The sequence below is a fragment of the Papio anubis genome, chromosome 9 (assembly GCF_008728515.1).
Source record: "Papio anubis isolate 15944 chromosome 9, Panubis1.0, whole genome shotgun sequence".
NCBI classification, from domain to species: domain Eukaryota; kingdom Metazoa; phylum Chordata; class Mammalia; order Primates; family Cercopithecidae; genus Papio; species Papio anubis.
The window spans coordinates 24,105,788-24,119,514 of NC_044984.1; the positions used below are offsets into that span (position 1 = coordinate 24,105,788).

Here is a 13,727-nt window from a genome sequence, read left to right on the forward strand (position 1 = left end):
TTCTAGACTGATTAAGTCTGAGGGTCTATACTCCCAGTACAGTGCAAGGCGCACATTTCTCCATACCCTTCCTAGCAGTTATCATTTTAACCTTAGCCAATATGAAAGTACAGAAATGTTATTTATTGCTTGAATTTGCATCATATTCATGAAGTATCTTTTTATATGTTTATGTTATTTATTTTATTTCTTTTTTTGGTAGACAAGCTATTTATATCTTTAGTACCCCCATCCCTTTTTTTCTATTTGTGTGTTTATTTTTTTTTAATTCATATATAAGACAGCTTCCTGTTACATGAACCAAATGGTTTTTCTAGGTTTTCATTTGTCTTCTATCTTTGTTAAAGATAACTTAATTTTTATGCGGCCAGATAGCTTAATTTTTGCCCAAATGTTGCCTTAATGGTTTAAGAATACTCTGATAACGAGAAAAGATTCTCACTTTTCTCAAGGGAGAAAAATACTTAATCCAAATTCCACAAATAAGGAAACCTAAAGTTAAGTCACTCAATCTATGTTACTTAGATAATACTACAAGATCCATAATTTAAGAACGACATTATCATTTTTATTTCACAAGTGTATAATTTAGCAGTAAAATTTACACAAGGAGAAACAGGGTAGATCCATGGTTCTCACTGTGGGAGAAAGAAGGTGAAGAACAGTTAACTCTTGATTTCTTAAAAACATGCATTTCTGAGCTCTGTGCCTTGAAAAGGGTCTAGAAGCAGTGACACCCCATTGTCACTATATAAACACATTATATAAATGCACCTAAGACCCAGATCTTGATTTCTAAACACCATTCCCCACTAAAAGGAACTAGGGATCCTTAGACAAATGGCTGAATCCAGGGTGGGGACAGGAAAAGAACAAGGTCAACCTGGAATACACAGTGCCAGAAAGTATGAAGAAACTAAAAAACTGAAGGGGACATGTTAAAAGCATACAGAAGCCAGCTTAAAAGGGATTCCATTGGCCATATCAAAACAAATTTGAGCAACAAAATCAGTAATTACAATAACAGACTTCAACACATTAATTAAAGAGTTCATGAATCCATACTGATACAAATAAAACAAACCAAACAAATAAATAAGGGAAGAGAAGAGAAAAGAGAGAGCCCTTTTTAATGGCAGATGCCAATTAATTAATCGAGAAGTGATGACAGAGTTAGAAGATTACCATTTTGCAACCATTAAGGTAGTAATAATGAGTGGATGCTAAATCCTACTGGATGCAAATATATTGAACAGGGCATTTACAGTCTCCAAGTATCTCCCCACAGAGTACTTACTAATTATAAAGCAATTAAAGGCAACTTTGCAGAGAGAAATCTGATAGATATCACCTTAACCAAAAAATCAATGTTACCAATAATGGGACAAACCACCATCACGTGCCTCCTGTTGTGATACAAGGCGGAGGACACGACATCACTATGGAGCATTCCTGCCCAAATTGTTTAACCTAAAACTGATCATGAGGAAACAATCAGACAAACCTAAACTAGAGGACATTCTACAAAACAATTGACCTGAGTTCTTTGTAAAGTATCATTGTCATAAAAGACAAAAGCTGAGAAATGGTTCTAGATTAAAACAGACGGAGACAGGACAACTAATTTTTGATCCTGAATCAGAAAAAAAGTAAGTAACTGCTAAAAGGACATTCTTAGAACAACTCACAAAATTTTAATACAGACCATATATGAGACAAAGTATTGTAACAATGTTGAATTTCCTAAACTTCATCATTATGTTGTAGCTATACAAGAAAATACTGTAGTTATACAAGGAAATATTCCTGTTGTTGGAATAAGGTCAGCCAACTTTTTCTGTAAAGGTAAAAAGTCTATAAAGATCTAAAGATAGTAAATATTTCAGGCTTTTGGTCATTTTGGCTACAACTACTCAACTGTGCCACTGCAGTGTGAAAGCAGCCATACACAGTATGTAAACACACATGCATGGCTGTGCTCCAACAAAATCATATAAAAAAAGACAGCAGGAGGCCAGGAGTGGTGGCTCATGCCTGTAATCTGGCACTTTGGGAGGCCAAGGTGGGAGGATCATGAGGTCAGGAGTTCGAGACCAGCCTGGCCAACACAGTGAAACCCCATCTCTACTAAAAATACAAAAATTGGCCAGGCATGGTGGTGGGCACCTGTAGTCCCAGCTACTTGGGAGGCTGAGGCAGGGGAATTGCTTGAACCCAGGAGTCAGAGGTTGCAGTGAGCCGAGACTGCGCCACTACACTCCAGCCTGGGTGACACAGTGAGGCTCTGTCTCAAAAAAAAAAAAAAAAAAAAAAGACAGCAGGTAGGATTTGGCCAGCAAGCAGCCCATAGTTTGCAGACCCCTGTCTTAGAAGTTATACCAAGTTTAGTGGTGAAGGGTCACAACACGTGCAATTTAATCTTAAATAGTTCAGCAAAAATAAAGAATATACATTCACATAAGTGTATACCTATATACACAGATGAATAGATCTGTGAAAGCATAGAGAAAGCAACTATGGCAAAATGTTAGTGAATCTAGTTTAAGAGTAACAGCTATTCGCTGTACTATTTTTTTACTACTTTTCTATAGGTTTGAAATTTTTTCAAAATAAAACATTGAAAAAAAAGTATCTAAGGTAGTTACTGTGTCCCTCCTTAATTCTTTCAAGTATTTTATTTTCACTATTTCTGCCTTTTTTTTTTTTTTTGGAGATGGGGTCTCGCTCTGTTGCCCAGGCTGGAGTGCAGTGGCGTGATCTCGGCTCACTGCAGCCTCCACCTCCCGGGTTCCAACCATTCTCCTGTTTCAGTCTCCTGGGTAGCTGGGATTACAGGCATGCACCACCACACCCAACTACTTTTTGTATTTTTAGTAGAGACAGGGTTTCACCATGTTGGCCAGGCTAGTCTCGAACTCCTGACCTCGTGATCTGCCTGCCTCAGCCTCCCAAAGTGCTAAGATTACAGGCATGAGCCACCACACCTGGCTTATTTCTACTAATTTATATGGTAAGATCCCAATAATTTAACTGTTCCATAACGTACACATTATGAAATAATAATGGTTAAGAGACGCAAGAAATGTAATATTCTTAAGTATAAAGCCTCTAAATTAAGTCATACATAATTAGCATGAGTGCCTAGAAACATTGCTCTTCAAAATAAAGTTGGCCATCCATATCCACGGGTACCCCATCTATGAATTCAACCAAGATATCTGAGGATAGAAGATATCTGAGGAAAAAAATTCATGAAGTTCCCAAAAGTAAAACTTGAATTTGCCATGTACTTACTACTATGTTGAACCCACACAAATGAACTAATGTGAGCCACTGTAATAGGTATTATAAGAAATCTAGAGATACCTAAAACTAGTAAGCTCCATGAAGGCAGGAATCTGGTCTGTTTTAGGCCTCAGTGTATGCCTAATCCATACGAAGACTGCATGGTACAAAGTGGCAGTGAAGAACATTTCTGGGATGAAGGAATTAGCTGTATTGTTAAAACCAGAATCTTAGGAGATTCCAAACCATAAAATCATTTTTTCCTTTCACTTATTTCCATTACCAACTTCCATTTGTATGTTTATAAAGCTTTGGATTTATAAAAACCCAAGGTATAAAAAACCATGACCAGTGAAGTTTTATATTCAGGTCTAAATAAATACTTATTCTTAATTTGACCTAAATATAGTACCTAACTAATACACACGGTAATGTTTATATTAATATTAGCAGAAAGTACAACTGATAACTTTAAGTTTTTAAAAATCAATCATATAAAATAAGACTTTTAAATAAAACAGATATATTTATAAATTGATGACACCCATAGTTTAAATAGGGAAACTACCCAAACTTAGGATTTCATTGTTACTTGTTATAAAGCAAAGAATTTGACCAGTAGAGGGCACTCACAAAAGTGGGGAGAGCTTCACAGCCTTGAAGAGAAGTGACATAAAATTGCTGTGTGTCTCTGATTTTAAAAACAGAATGTTTTAATAGAACACTGGAGTAAGCTAACATATTATTAATTTACAAAAGGTAAAGTTTAAATCTTTGTTATGCTTGAAAATCTGACATAAACCTTATGTCAGGGACATGAATTTGACAATTCAAAGGATGTTTAAAGCTACAGTTTAACATAGCAGGGTTTGGACCTTAACACCATTGAGGTTTGGGGTCAGATAACTCTGTTGTGGGGGCTTTCCTGTGCACTGCAGGAAGTTTAATACTAGGTTGGTGCACAGGTAATTGCAGCTTTGCCATTAAAAGTAATAGCATCTACTCAATACATGCCAGTAGCAGCCCTCTCTCCCCAAGTTGTGGCAACCAAAAATGTCTCCAGATGTTGCCAAATGTCCCCTGGAGGGCAGTCACCCAACCATCCCTCACTGATGACTACAGATATATGTATAAACTCAAAAGAATAACAGCTTACAAATCACATAAGGCATTTCTTATACCACTCTTCAGTGTCAGTTTAATTTTACAAATTTTCTCCCTATAATCTACATACTTCATTCGTAGGTAAAATGAATTCTATAATGAACATGGAAAAACAAAAGAAACTGAAAACTGATAAACCTTGGTAAATAAATACTCTACAGCTTAGAACACTAAAGATGAAACAAACCAATCCAATTATTAATCTGGTGTTCCTTACTGAATAGGAAACTGTTCCATCAAAGAAGTGCATAATACTTGAATTGAATTATAAGCGCCACAATAAAAGCATGCAGATGTCAAACAATTAGAGCCTGGGAAAAAATACATCTTGCTATATTTATTCTCACTAGCATATTATATACAGTAGATACTTAATATATACTTGGTAAGTGATCAACTAATCATTCTGATCTCTGTAACTATCTACATTTTTTTAAAATGAGACTCTTCCTGTTCCACCCAATTTTACCTTAGAAAAAAAATTTCAGGGTTTTCATAGTAAGACAGCCTCAAATACAAACGTACTCCATCTATGTGTCATGCCTGAATGATTTTACATCATATCTCTGCCACTAAGTTGCCATTAGATAGTAGGCTAAGTTCAAATTTTGATATACTGACAAATCTGAATTAGTCTCCATAAGTAAATATTTTCTTAACTTGAAAGACAGCTGATTCTCAGTTTTAAAAAGTTACACAAGAGAATAGTGGAAATTTAACTTAGTCTCAGAGAATTTAAATTCAAATCCCACCACTCATTAGCTACGTATCCTTAGGTGAGTTACCACCTCTCAGATACATTATTGAAAGAAACAATAGTCACCCTCCTCACTACCTCTTAGTGTAAATTTTGCAAAATCTAAGTCACCAAAAAATATAGTATTACTTGATTTAAATTTTTTAAAAATGTATTTCCATCTTAAATGTAGAAAAACTGCTAATAATTCCAAAATGTGCAGTCATATCCTTTCTAATTTTCTCTCTAACCCACACTGATTGGTGAATACCAATCAAAACCTACAATGGCAGTGAAATCCCCATATCCTCCTAAATTTTTAACTTTTTACAATAACATGGAGTCAGCATTTCCATTCAGCCAACTATTAAACTACTAAGTTCTCTTGCCTCTCTTACAGTTTATACCAAGAATTTAATGTAATACGTCAGTTCCCTCAGAGACTCATTGTAACTTGGGAGATAACAGATAATCTGATACCTTTTCCCAGGTGACTAAACTACGTCAGGGACTGTCAGTTTCAAAGTTCACAGGTAATCAATGCTTCCCACAGTCAAGTCTTCTGGTTTGACAGAAATCATAATCAGAGTTATAGGTTTAAGTTTATAAACTTTTTCAACCTTCCCCACAAATAAAGTCTTAACTGTTAGCTTTGTTTCTTCAAGATTTATATTGCATTTTAACAATCGTTAGCAAAAGGTGTCCTAACCCACTTTATCATATTCATGACGTCATGCTATATATACACTCATATAGCATTCATGACCTCTGATTGGAAACAAAGTGTAATGGAATTTCTCAGATTTTCAGGGAAGACAGACAGCATTTCCAGTAAAACTACCTTCCAAAATCCCAGGAAAACTTTCATGCATAAAGTGAATTCTATTAAAACTTCCTTTTACATCTGATTTAAATAGTAGAGTCTGCCAAGTAACCCTGAATTTGCAATACAGATTGAAATGGGTGCACTATTCAAACCTCCTTAAAGAAACAAACAAAACTGTAGTATACATTGAATTAACTTGTCAAAAGTAAATATACAGAGACTACTGCATAGGCAGTCTACTTCAATTAGACTGTTCCCCTTTACTGTTGTAAATTCTCAGAATTGGAAGCCAAATAAAGTTGATTCTATGTTTAAATCAAATCTTTGCTAATAGGCATTATTTCTTCACTTTTTTATAGTACCAAAAATATGTGACATTTCCCTATGATTAGTTATCTAATCAATTCTCCAGGTTCTAAACTGCATACACATCTTTCCAAGGCCACCAATGCCCTCAGAACTTGCCTCAGTGCAAAGTGTTTCTTCAAGACATTACACAGTACAGTACCTTAATAGGGCACTTTGACCTGTTCTAGATTTCACAGCTTGGGACTTGAAGAAAGTTCTCAGAAATTTTTCAGAGCCAATTTTTTTAAACTAGTACATCAGATGTAGAATAAATGCTAAAGGATTAGGACTGCTTAATCAAGGGTAAAGAAGCCTCAGAAATAATCTGACAATATAGGGCTATTTCAAAAACAAGGTGATATGCTTATTTTCCATCTCCACTGATGTTAAATTTAACATGAAGATTCAAATTACGTGTGAAATATGCTAATAAGTATGTTCTGAAAATGGGTTAACAAGGACAGTTGGGGAATGTCCCCTCCTGCAGGTCTCTGAGATTAAATAAATCCTCATCTGCTTGGGATGGAAGGGAATTCTACTACCTGACCTCTCAAGGTCTCTTACAGGTCTTTACTTATTCTGCTGCTGGCCTTTACTTTGGTTACTTTTCATTAAACTAAAAAAAGCTGAAAATAATCCTCAAAACATAATAATTTAAATTTAGTCAAGGAATTTTTTTTTAATTCTAGCATTTCCTTGAGTAAATTTAAAAATGACAACAAAGCAAAGGTAAAGTTGGTAATAGCATCTTTATATAAATCACACCTTAGGCAAAGAATTCATTTTGTAAAATTTATCAGGTAGTTGTAGGTTCTCTAATGTTGAGAAGAAGATAGGAAAATACTGCTAATGAAGTTTAAAAAAATCAACCATCAAACAATTACATTTCACTAGTACAATTAAATCTAACCTTTACATATGATGTCATAATACCAAGAAACCCATAAAAATAAAAGTTACATTAAAAAGATTGCCTTTCAGGTACAGATAGGATACAAATTTCTACCCTCTCACAAAACTCTGAAATATACTTCCAAGCAAAATGCACAGAGAGTGAACATCATGGACCCTGACATACTCCCAAGGAAAGGAAAGCTCTCATATTAATGGTTACATATAACTTGAAACCCAAGGTACATTTCAGAAAACTTAAAGTAACTTTCAGTATAATTATCTTGTAATAAGTACTCATGAAAATGGTCAGAGAAACCTTTATTTGTACCAAAGAATGGTCCTGCACCAGTAATACGCATAATATTAAAACAAGATTTACCTCTATTGTTGGATCATATTCGTCCACAAAATGATTCTGAATTAGCTGTATCGTCAAGGCACTCTTGCCTACGCCACCAGCTCCAACTACCACAAGTTTATATTCAGTCATTTTTCAGCAGGCCTTATAATAAAAATAATGAAAATGTGACTAAATTAGAACATGTCACACATGAGGTTAATACACTATCAAATACTCCATCAGTACCTTTTAATACAAACTCACCTTTATATGAAAAGTTATTTCAAAATACCTTACAAAATTCAGTCATGAAAATTCCAGTTGACTACAGATGTGTATTGTAATGAACTGTACTTCATTTACAAACTCCTCCATCAACGTTTAAGAAAAATACATAACTGCTACATAGATAGTTCTTTTATCTTTAAATTCAAGTTGTTGTATCTAAACAGCCACACTGCTGTTCTGCAGCCGCTAAAGGCTCTCAAAAGATCATGACTTCACTCATGCTAGTGTCTAGAACAGTCCTCTACACCCTGTAGACACACCCTCACAAAAGTTGCTGACAGCTATCTCCACTCCTATTGTTAGTTTTCCAAGTGAACCCCCACCTCTAAGAGTTAGAAGTCACTATGCAACAGCTACAGAAAAACTTTTAAAGCATCATGGCAGTAGCTCTCTTGGATAAGTATTAACAGTAAGAATCAGATGAGGGTTGGGAGAATGAGTATCAAAGTTGATTGTGTCATGGGGAAATAAAAATTTAAACACTAAGGCAGAAGACCAATATTTGACGACATTTTAACGTGTGAAATATCTCTGGGGAAAATAGAAGTCGGAGGTTGCAGTGAGCTGAGATCGCGCCACTGCACTCCATTCTGGTGACAGAGTAAGACTCCGTCTCAAAAAAAAAAAAAAAAAACTCTCTGGGGAAAATAAAGGTAAAAACTAAGAGAACTCCAAATTAACTATTCAGTCCAGGTGATGTGATCATCAATCACAATACATAATCCTGTATCATTGCTGCACACAAAAAGATAAAGATTAGAAAGCCAGGTACAGTGGCTCATGCCTGTAATCCCAGCACTTTCGGAGGCCAAGGCGGGTGGATCACCTGAGGCCAGGAGTTCAACACCAGCCTGGCCAATATGGTGAAACCCCATCTCTACCAAAAATACAAAAATTAGTCAGGCGTGGTGGCGCTCTCCTGTAGTCCCAGCTACTCAGGAGGCTGAGGAAGGAGAATCGCTTGAACCCGGGAGGCGGAGGTTGCAGTTAGCTGAGATGGAGCCACTGCACTCCAGACTGGGTGACAGAGTAAGACTCTGCCTCAAAACAAACAAACAAAAAGATTAGAGATAAACACTGTTTTTAGTAAAACAGTTGTTAAGAGATGCAAGTGAATATGTCTCAGTAATCCACATGACTGTTACTCTTTGCTTTTCCTACACTGTCTCCCCACAGGTGCATGAATACTGACAACTTGTATAACAAGCACCACATAGAAAATAAAACATATTTTCTAGTCAGTTGTTTCAAATTTTTTGAAATAATATGAATGTTTAATTTCATCTCCTTTCCCTCATGTAACACATAATTACAAATAAGGAGAGAAATGCAGGAAAAAACGGGAGTAACTGCACAATTATTTATTATGGATGAGTAGCTCCATATAATGAATGTGCATGTATTGTAGATAAACACTAAATAGGCCGGGCGTGGCGGCTCACGCCTGTAATCCCAGTACTTTGGGAGGCCGAGGTGGGTGGATCACAAAGTCAGGAGATCAAGACCATCCTGGCTAACACAGTGAAATGCCGTCTCTACTAAAAACACAAAAAAATCAGCCAGGCGTGGTGGCGGGCGCCTGTAGTCTCAGCTACTCGGGAGGTTGAGGCAGGAGAACGGTGTGAACTCAGGAGGCAGAGCTTGCAGTGAGCCAAGATCACGCCACTGCACTTCAGCCTGGGCGACACAGCAAGACTCCGTCTCAAAAAAAGAAAAAAGAAAAAAACCACTAAATATACACCATATCCTATTTACTGAAAACCAAAAATAATAATTTGGTTTTCCAAATTATAACATACTAACCTTACTCCTAAGCCCTGCCTCAAAAAGCACCATAGGCTAGAAAAATTGTGTCACACACAGTCACAGTATAGTTCCCCGCCTTACTCTGTTCTACCTAGACTTACTGGCTGCTTGTCTAGGGTCAGTTAACAACCACTACAAACATATATCTTATCCTATTTGCCTCCATGCTTTATTTCAAATGTAGGCCAAAGCAATTAGGAATGGATGAGGAGAATTACACTAAAATGTATCCTCTAGCTCTCTGCCTACCCCAACCTCCCCCCAACCAGTTTGCATAGCCTAAAACAGTTCTCAAAAGGTGGTCTAGGAACCCCTCAGGTTACTAAGACTTTTCTGGTATGCAAGAGGTCAAAACTGTTTTCATAGTAACATTAAGATGTCCTTTACCCTTTTCACTCCCATTCTTTCACAAGTTTTCCAGATGTGTGATCATAATAGATTGAATGCAGATGCAGATATAAGAATCCATGTCTTCTATTAAGCCACATCATTAAAGAGATTGGTATTACCAAAGTGTGAAACGATACCACTCTTCTAAGTTTTGGTTTTGTTTTGGAAAATAGTTATTTTTCATAAAATATTTTATTCATGTTACTAAGTAATGGGATTATTTCTATTTTTAAATGAATTAATACATTTTTTAAAAATTGTTTTAATTTCCAATATGATAAATATTAATAAACCCCACACAAATCAAAGATTTTTTTAATTCTCAATTTTTTTTTTCTTTATAACAAGGTCTCACTACGTTGAGCACGCTGGTCTCCAACTCCTGGCCTCAAGCGATCCTCCTGCCTCAGGGATTACAAGCAAGAGCCAATTTGCCCGGCCCCTTCAATAATTAATTTCTAAGAGTGTAGGCCCGGTATGGCGGCTCACGCCTGTAATCCCAACACTTTGGCAGGTTTAGGCGGGCGGATCACCTGAGGTCAGGAGGTCGAGACCAGCCTGGCCAACATGGTGAAATCCCGTATCTAAAAACACAAAAATTAGCCAGGTGACGGGAGCCTGCAATCCCGGCTACACGAGAGGCTGAGGCGGGAGAATCGCTTGAGCCTGGGAGTCGGAGGTAGTAGTGAGCCGAGATAGCGCCACTGCATTCTGGCCTGGGTGACAGAGTGAGACTCACTCTCTCAAAAAAAAAAAAAAAGAGCGTAGAGGGGTCCTTAAGGCCAAAAAGTTTACCAGCCTAGTAAATACTGTGGACAGACACTGGATTAGAGTTTGTGTAAATGTACGAATTCACAGCCACATATATCTTCTGGTTTACTTGTTTATGCGGTGGTTGTTTCCAGAACAAAAAAATAATTCTTTGAATGAGATTTTTAAAACCAAGTCACATTTAAATTCACTAGAGAGAACTGGGCTCCCAAGTAGTCTTATCAAATGAAGATCATGGGCTGGGAGGAGCTCCCTTACTCACAGTTAGAAAAGCTAATAAGGAGTGGACTGGACTCAAATCCAACAATTTTGTTATGGAAGAAAATTCATTTTTATTTGTCATAAAACTGAATTACCATCCACCATCTCTTAAAAGCAAGTACACTGTCTATGGCTACAGTCTCAAAGTAAACTAATGTTAGCAACCATATTTGATATCTGTAGTCTATCACATGTAGGAGTCAGCACTTTGGGCCTTAGTCACTTCAGTGACACCAGTTATATGGTTAATTCTGAGCTGATAATTACAAATAGACCTTTCCCCTTTATCACTTAGTTTTTAAATGCTTTCTATTATAAACATAACGTATATATTGTATAACAATTAGAAAACCTTTCTGTTTTGATAGAGCTCAAGATTTAAGAAGGCTTAGACTTCAGCTAGAAGATGCATAAGGCACTTTGGGAGGCCGAGGTCGGCGGATCACGAGGTCAGGAGTTCGAGACCAGCCTGGACAATATGGTGACACCCCTGTCTCTATGAAAAACACAAAAAATTAGCCGGGCATGGTGGCAGACACCTATAAACCCAGTTATTCGGGAGGCTGAAGCAGGAGGATTGCTTGAACCCAGGAGGCGAAGGTGGCAGTGAGCCGAGACGGCGCCACTGCACTCCAGCCTGGGCAACAGAGCAGATGGAGACCATCCTGGCCAACATGGTGAAACCCCTTCTCAACTAAAAATACAAAAATTAGTTGGGCATGGTGGCGTGCGCCTGTAGTCCCAGCTACTCAGGAGGCTGAGGCAGGAGAATCGCTTGAATTCTGGAGGCGGAGGTTTCAGTGAGCCGAGACCACGCCATTGCACTCCAGCCTGGGCGACAGAGCGAGACTCCATCTCAAAAAAATAAAAAATAAAAAAGGAGATGCACATGTTTAAGTCTATTTCAGGCGGTTAGCTGGTGGATTGCTACAATTCCTCTGTAAGTTTAAAAAATCATGTAAAAAAATCACATAAGTGCTGTTTTGGAGTACTGTAATAACTCGTGAGATGTAGAACACATCTGCAAAATGAGGATATTATAGAAGAAATAAGGGATGAGAGTAATACATAAGAAATAAGGGAAAGGACAAGAACAGGTAAATTAAACTTCAAGTACCATTTTTGCTATTGCTGTCTACACTCAACTAGCAAGAAAAAAGCCTTGCTTCTGCTCTGCGGGTTTTCTTCGGGGTTTAACTTGACCAAGCAAAACAGACCTTCTGGGATTAACTTTTTCCTTTTCACTGTAGGTCACAGGTTCTACGTGTAGGGTGTTGGCCACCTGTTCTTCCACCATCTCTACCTCCACCTCCTCCTTTGTGGCCACAGCAATGTCACAGCCCATACATGGGGGAGGGGAGCAGTCAGGAACTCGGAGGCAGATGCATTTTTTTCCAAACACAATAACCTCCAACAGTGGTCTCTAAGCACTTTCCTATGCTCTTCCAAAACGTGACCTCGCCTCTTACTCACACATCCCCTACACACGGAAAAGGACCACTATCCGTCCATCCTGCGCTCGAGGGAGAAGTTTATACCTTCGTCCTAGAGATGCCAAATGCAGCAGGGAAGGCTGGACCGAGGCAGCCGAGTGCTGGGAAGGGAGGCAAGAGGTGCGGGAGCGGGGAGAGGGGGAGGGGAGGCCGGGGCGCAGCGGGAGTAACCTCCACCGCACCCCACCGCCCCGAGGGGCAGCCGGCCCGGCCCGAGTTTCTCCCCAGCAGCCTCCAGCCGCGGCTCTCGGGGAGGAGGAAGGAAGGGGTTCCCCGTCCAGGAAGCAGCACAAGCGGCGACCGCCTCCAGCCTCACCCTCCTCAGCCCCGCACCGCCCATTCCTCACTCCCCGCGCCGCCGCGTCCGCGCGCCTCCCCTTGCAGAGCCCCCTCACCCCGCCCGCCCCGGCCCCGCGCCCGCGCCCCGCGCCGGCCCCTCCCGGGACCCCTAATTCATTCACTCGCCGCCGGCCCCGCCCGGCGCCGGCAAAGAGGGTCGGGACCCGGGCAGGGGCCCAGGAGGGGTGGTCCGCCTCGTACCTCTCTCCCGCACCTGGGAGCCGCTGAGCCTCTGGCCCCGCCGCCGCCTTCAGTGCCTGCGCCGCGCTCGCTCCCAGTCCGAAATGGCGGGGGCCGGGAGTACTGGCCGAGCCGCCGCCACCGTCGCCGCCGCCACTGCCGCCGCCGCTGCTGCCTCCGCCGCCGCGGCCGCCGCCTAGGAAAATCGAGCTCCGAGCACACCGATGAGTTCGGGGCCGGGCGGCCGCAGAGGGCAGAGCTATCGATGCGTTCCGCGCTCGATTCCTCTTCAGACGGGCGTACGAGAGGGAGCGGCTGAGGGCGGTGTGGGAAGAGGGAAGAGGGGGAGGCCGCGAGCGCCGGCGGGGAGAAGGAGGGGGCCGGGCCGGGCCGGCGAGGGAGGAGCGGGGGCCGGGCCGGCGGAGGAGGGGGTGGCTGGGGCGGTCTAGGGTGGGGAGCCGGGCCGGCTGGAGAGCGGGTCTGGGCGGCGCCTTGGCGGGAGGAGGGACTGCCGGACCCACGCGGCGGCCCGCCCCCTGCCTCGCCGCAAGGCGGTCCCCGCAGCCGCGGATTCTGACCCTGAGCGGGACCCGACCGCGGAGGGCT

General features: G+C 40.5%; 1 protein-coding gene across 5 annotated transcripts in view; it reads right to left on the bottom strand.

The window, feature by feature from the left end:
- The window catches only part of KRAS (KRAS proto-oncogene, GTPase), a 46,961-nt gene extending 33,633 nt beyond the window's left edge, over positions 1 to 13,328 (bottom strand). For 3 of the 5 annotated variants that reach the window (XM_003906121.4, XM_031650355.1, XM_021922120.2), the window contains exons 1-2: positions 13,143 to 13,328; positions 7,633 to 7,755 (exon numbers count right to left, since the gene is read on the bottom strand). In XM_003906121.4, the coding sequence (XP_003906170.1) occupies positions 7,633 to 7,743 (111 nt within the window). In that variant the 5' untranslated portion in view covers positions 7,744 to 7,755; positions 13,143 to 13,328. The remainder of the gene's footprint in view (positions 1 to 7,632; positions 7,756 to 13,142) is intronic. The other 2 variants (XM_031650354.1, XM_017945745.3) reach the window with 1 other exon arrangement.
- Between the last annotated feature and the right edge of the window lie 399 nt (positions 13,329 to 13,727).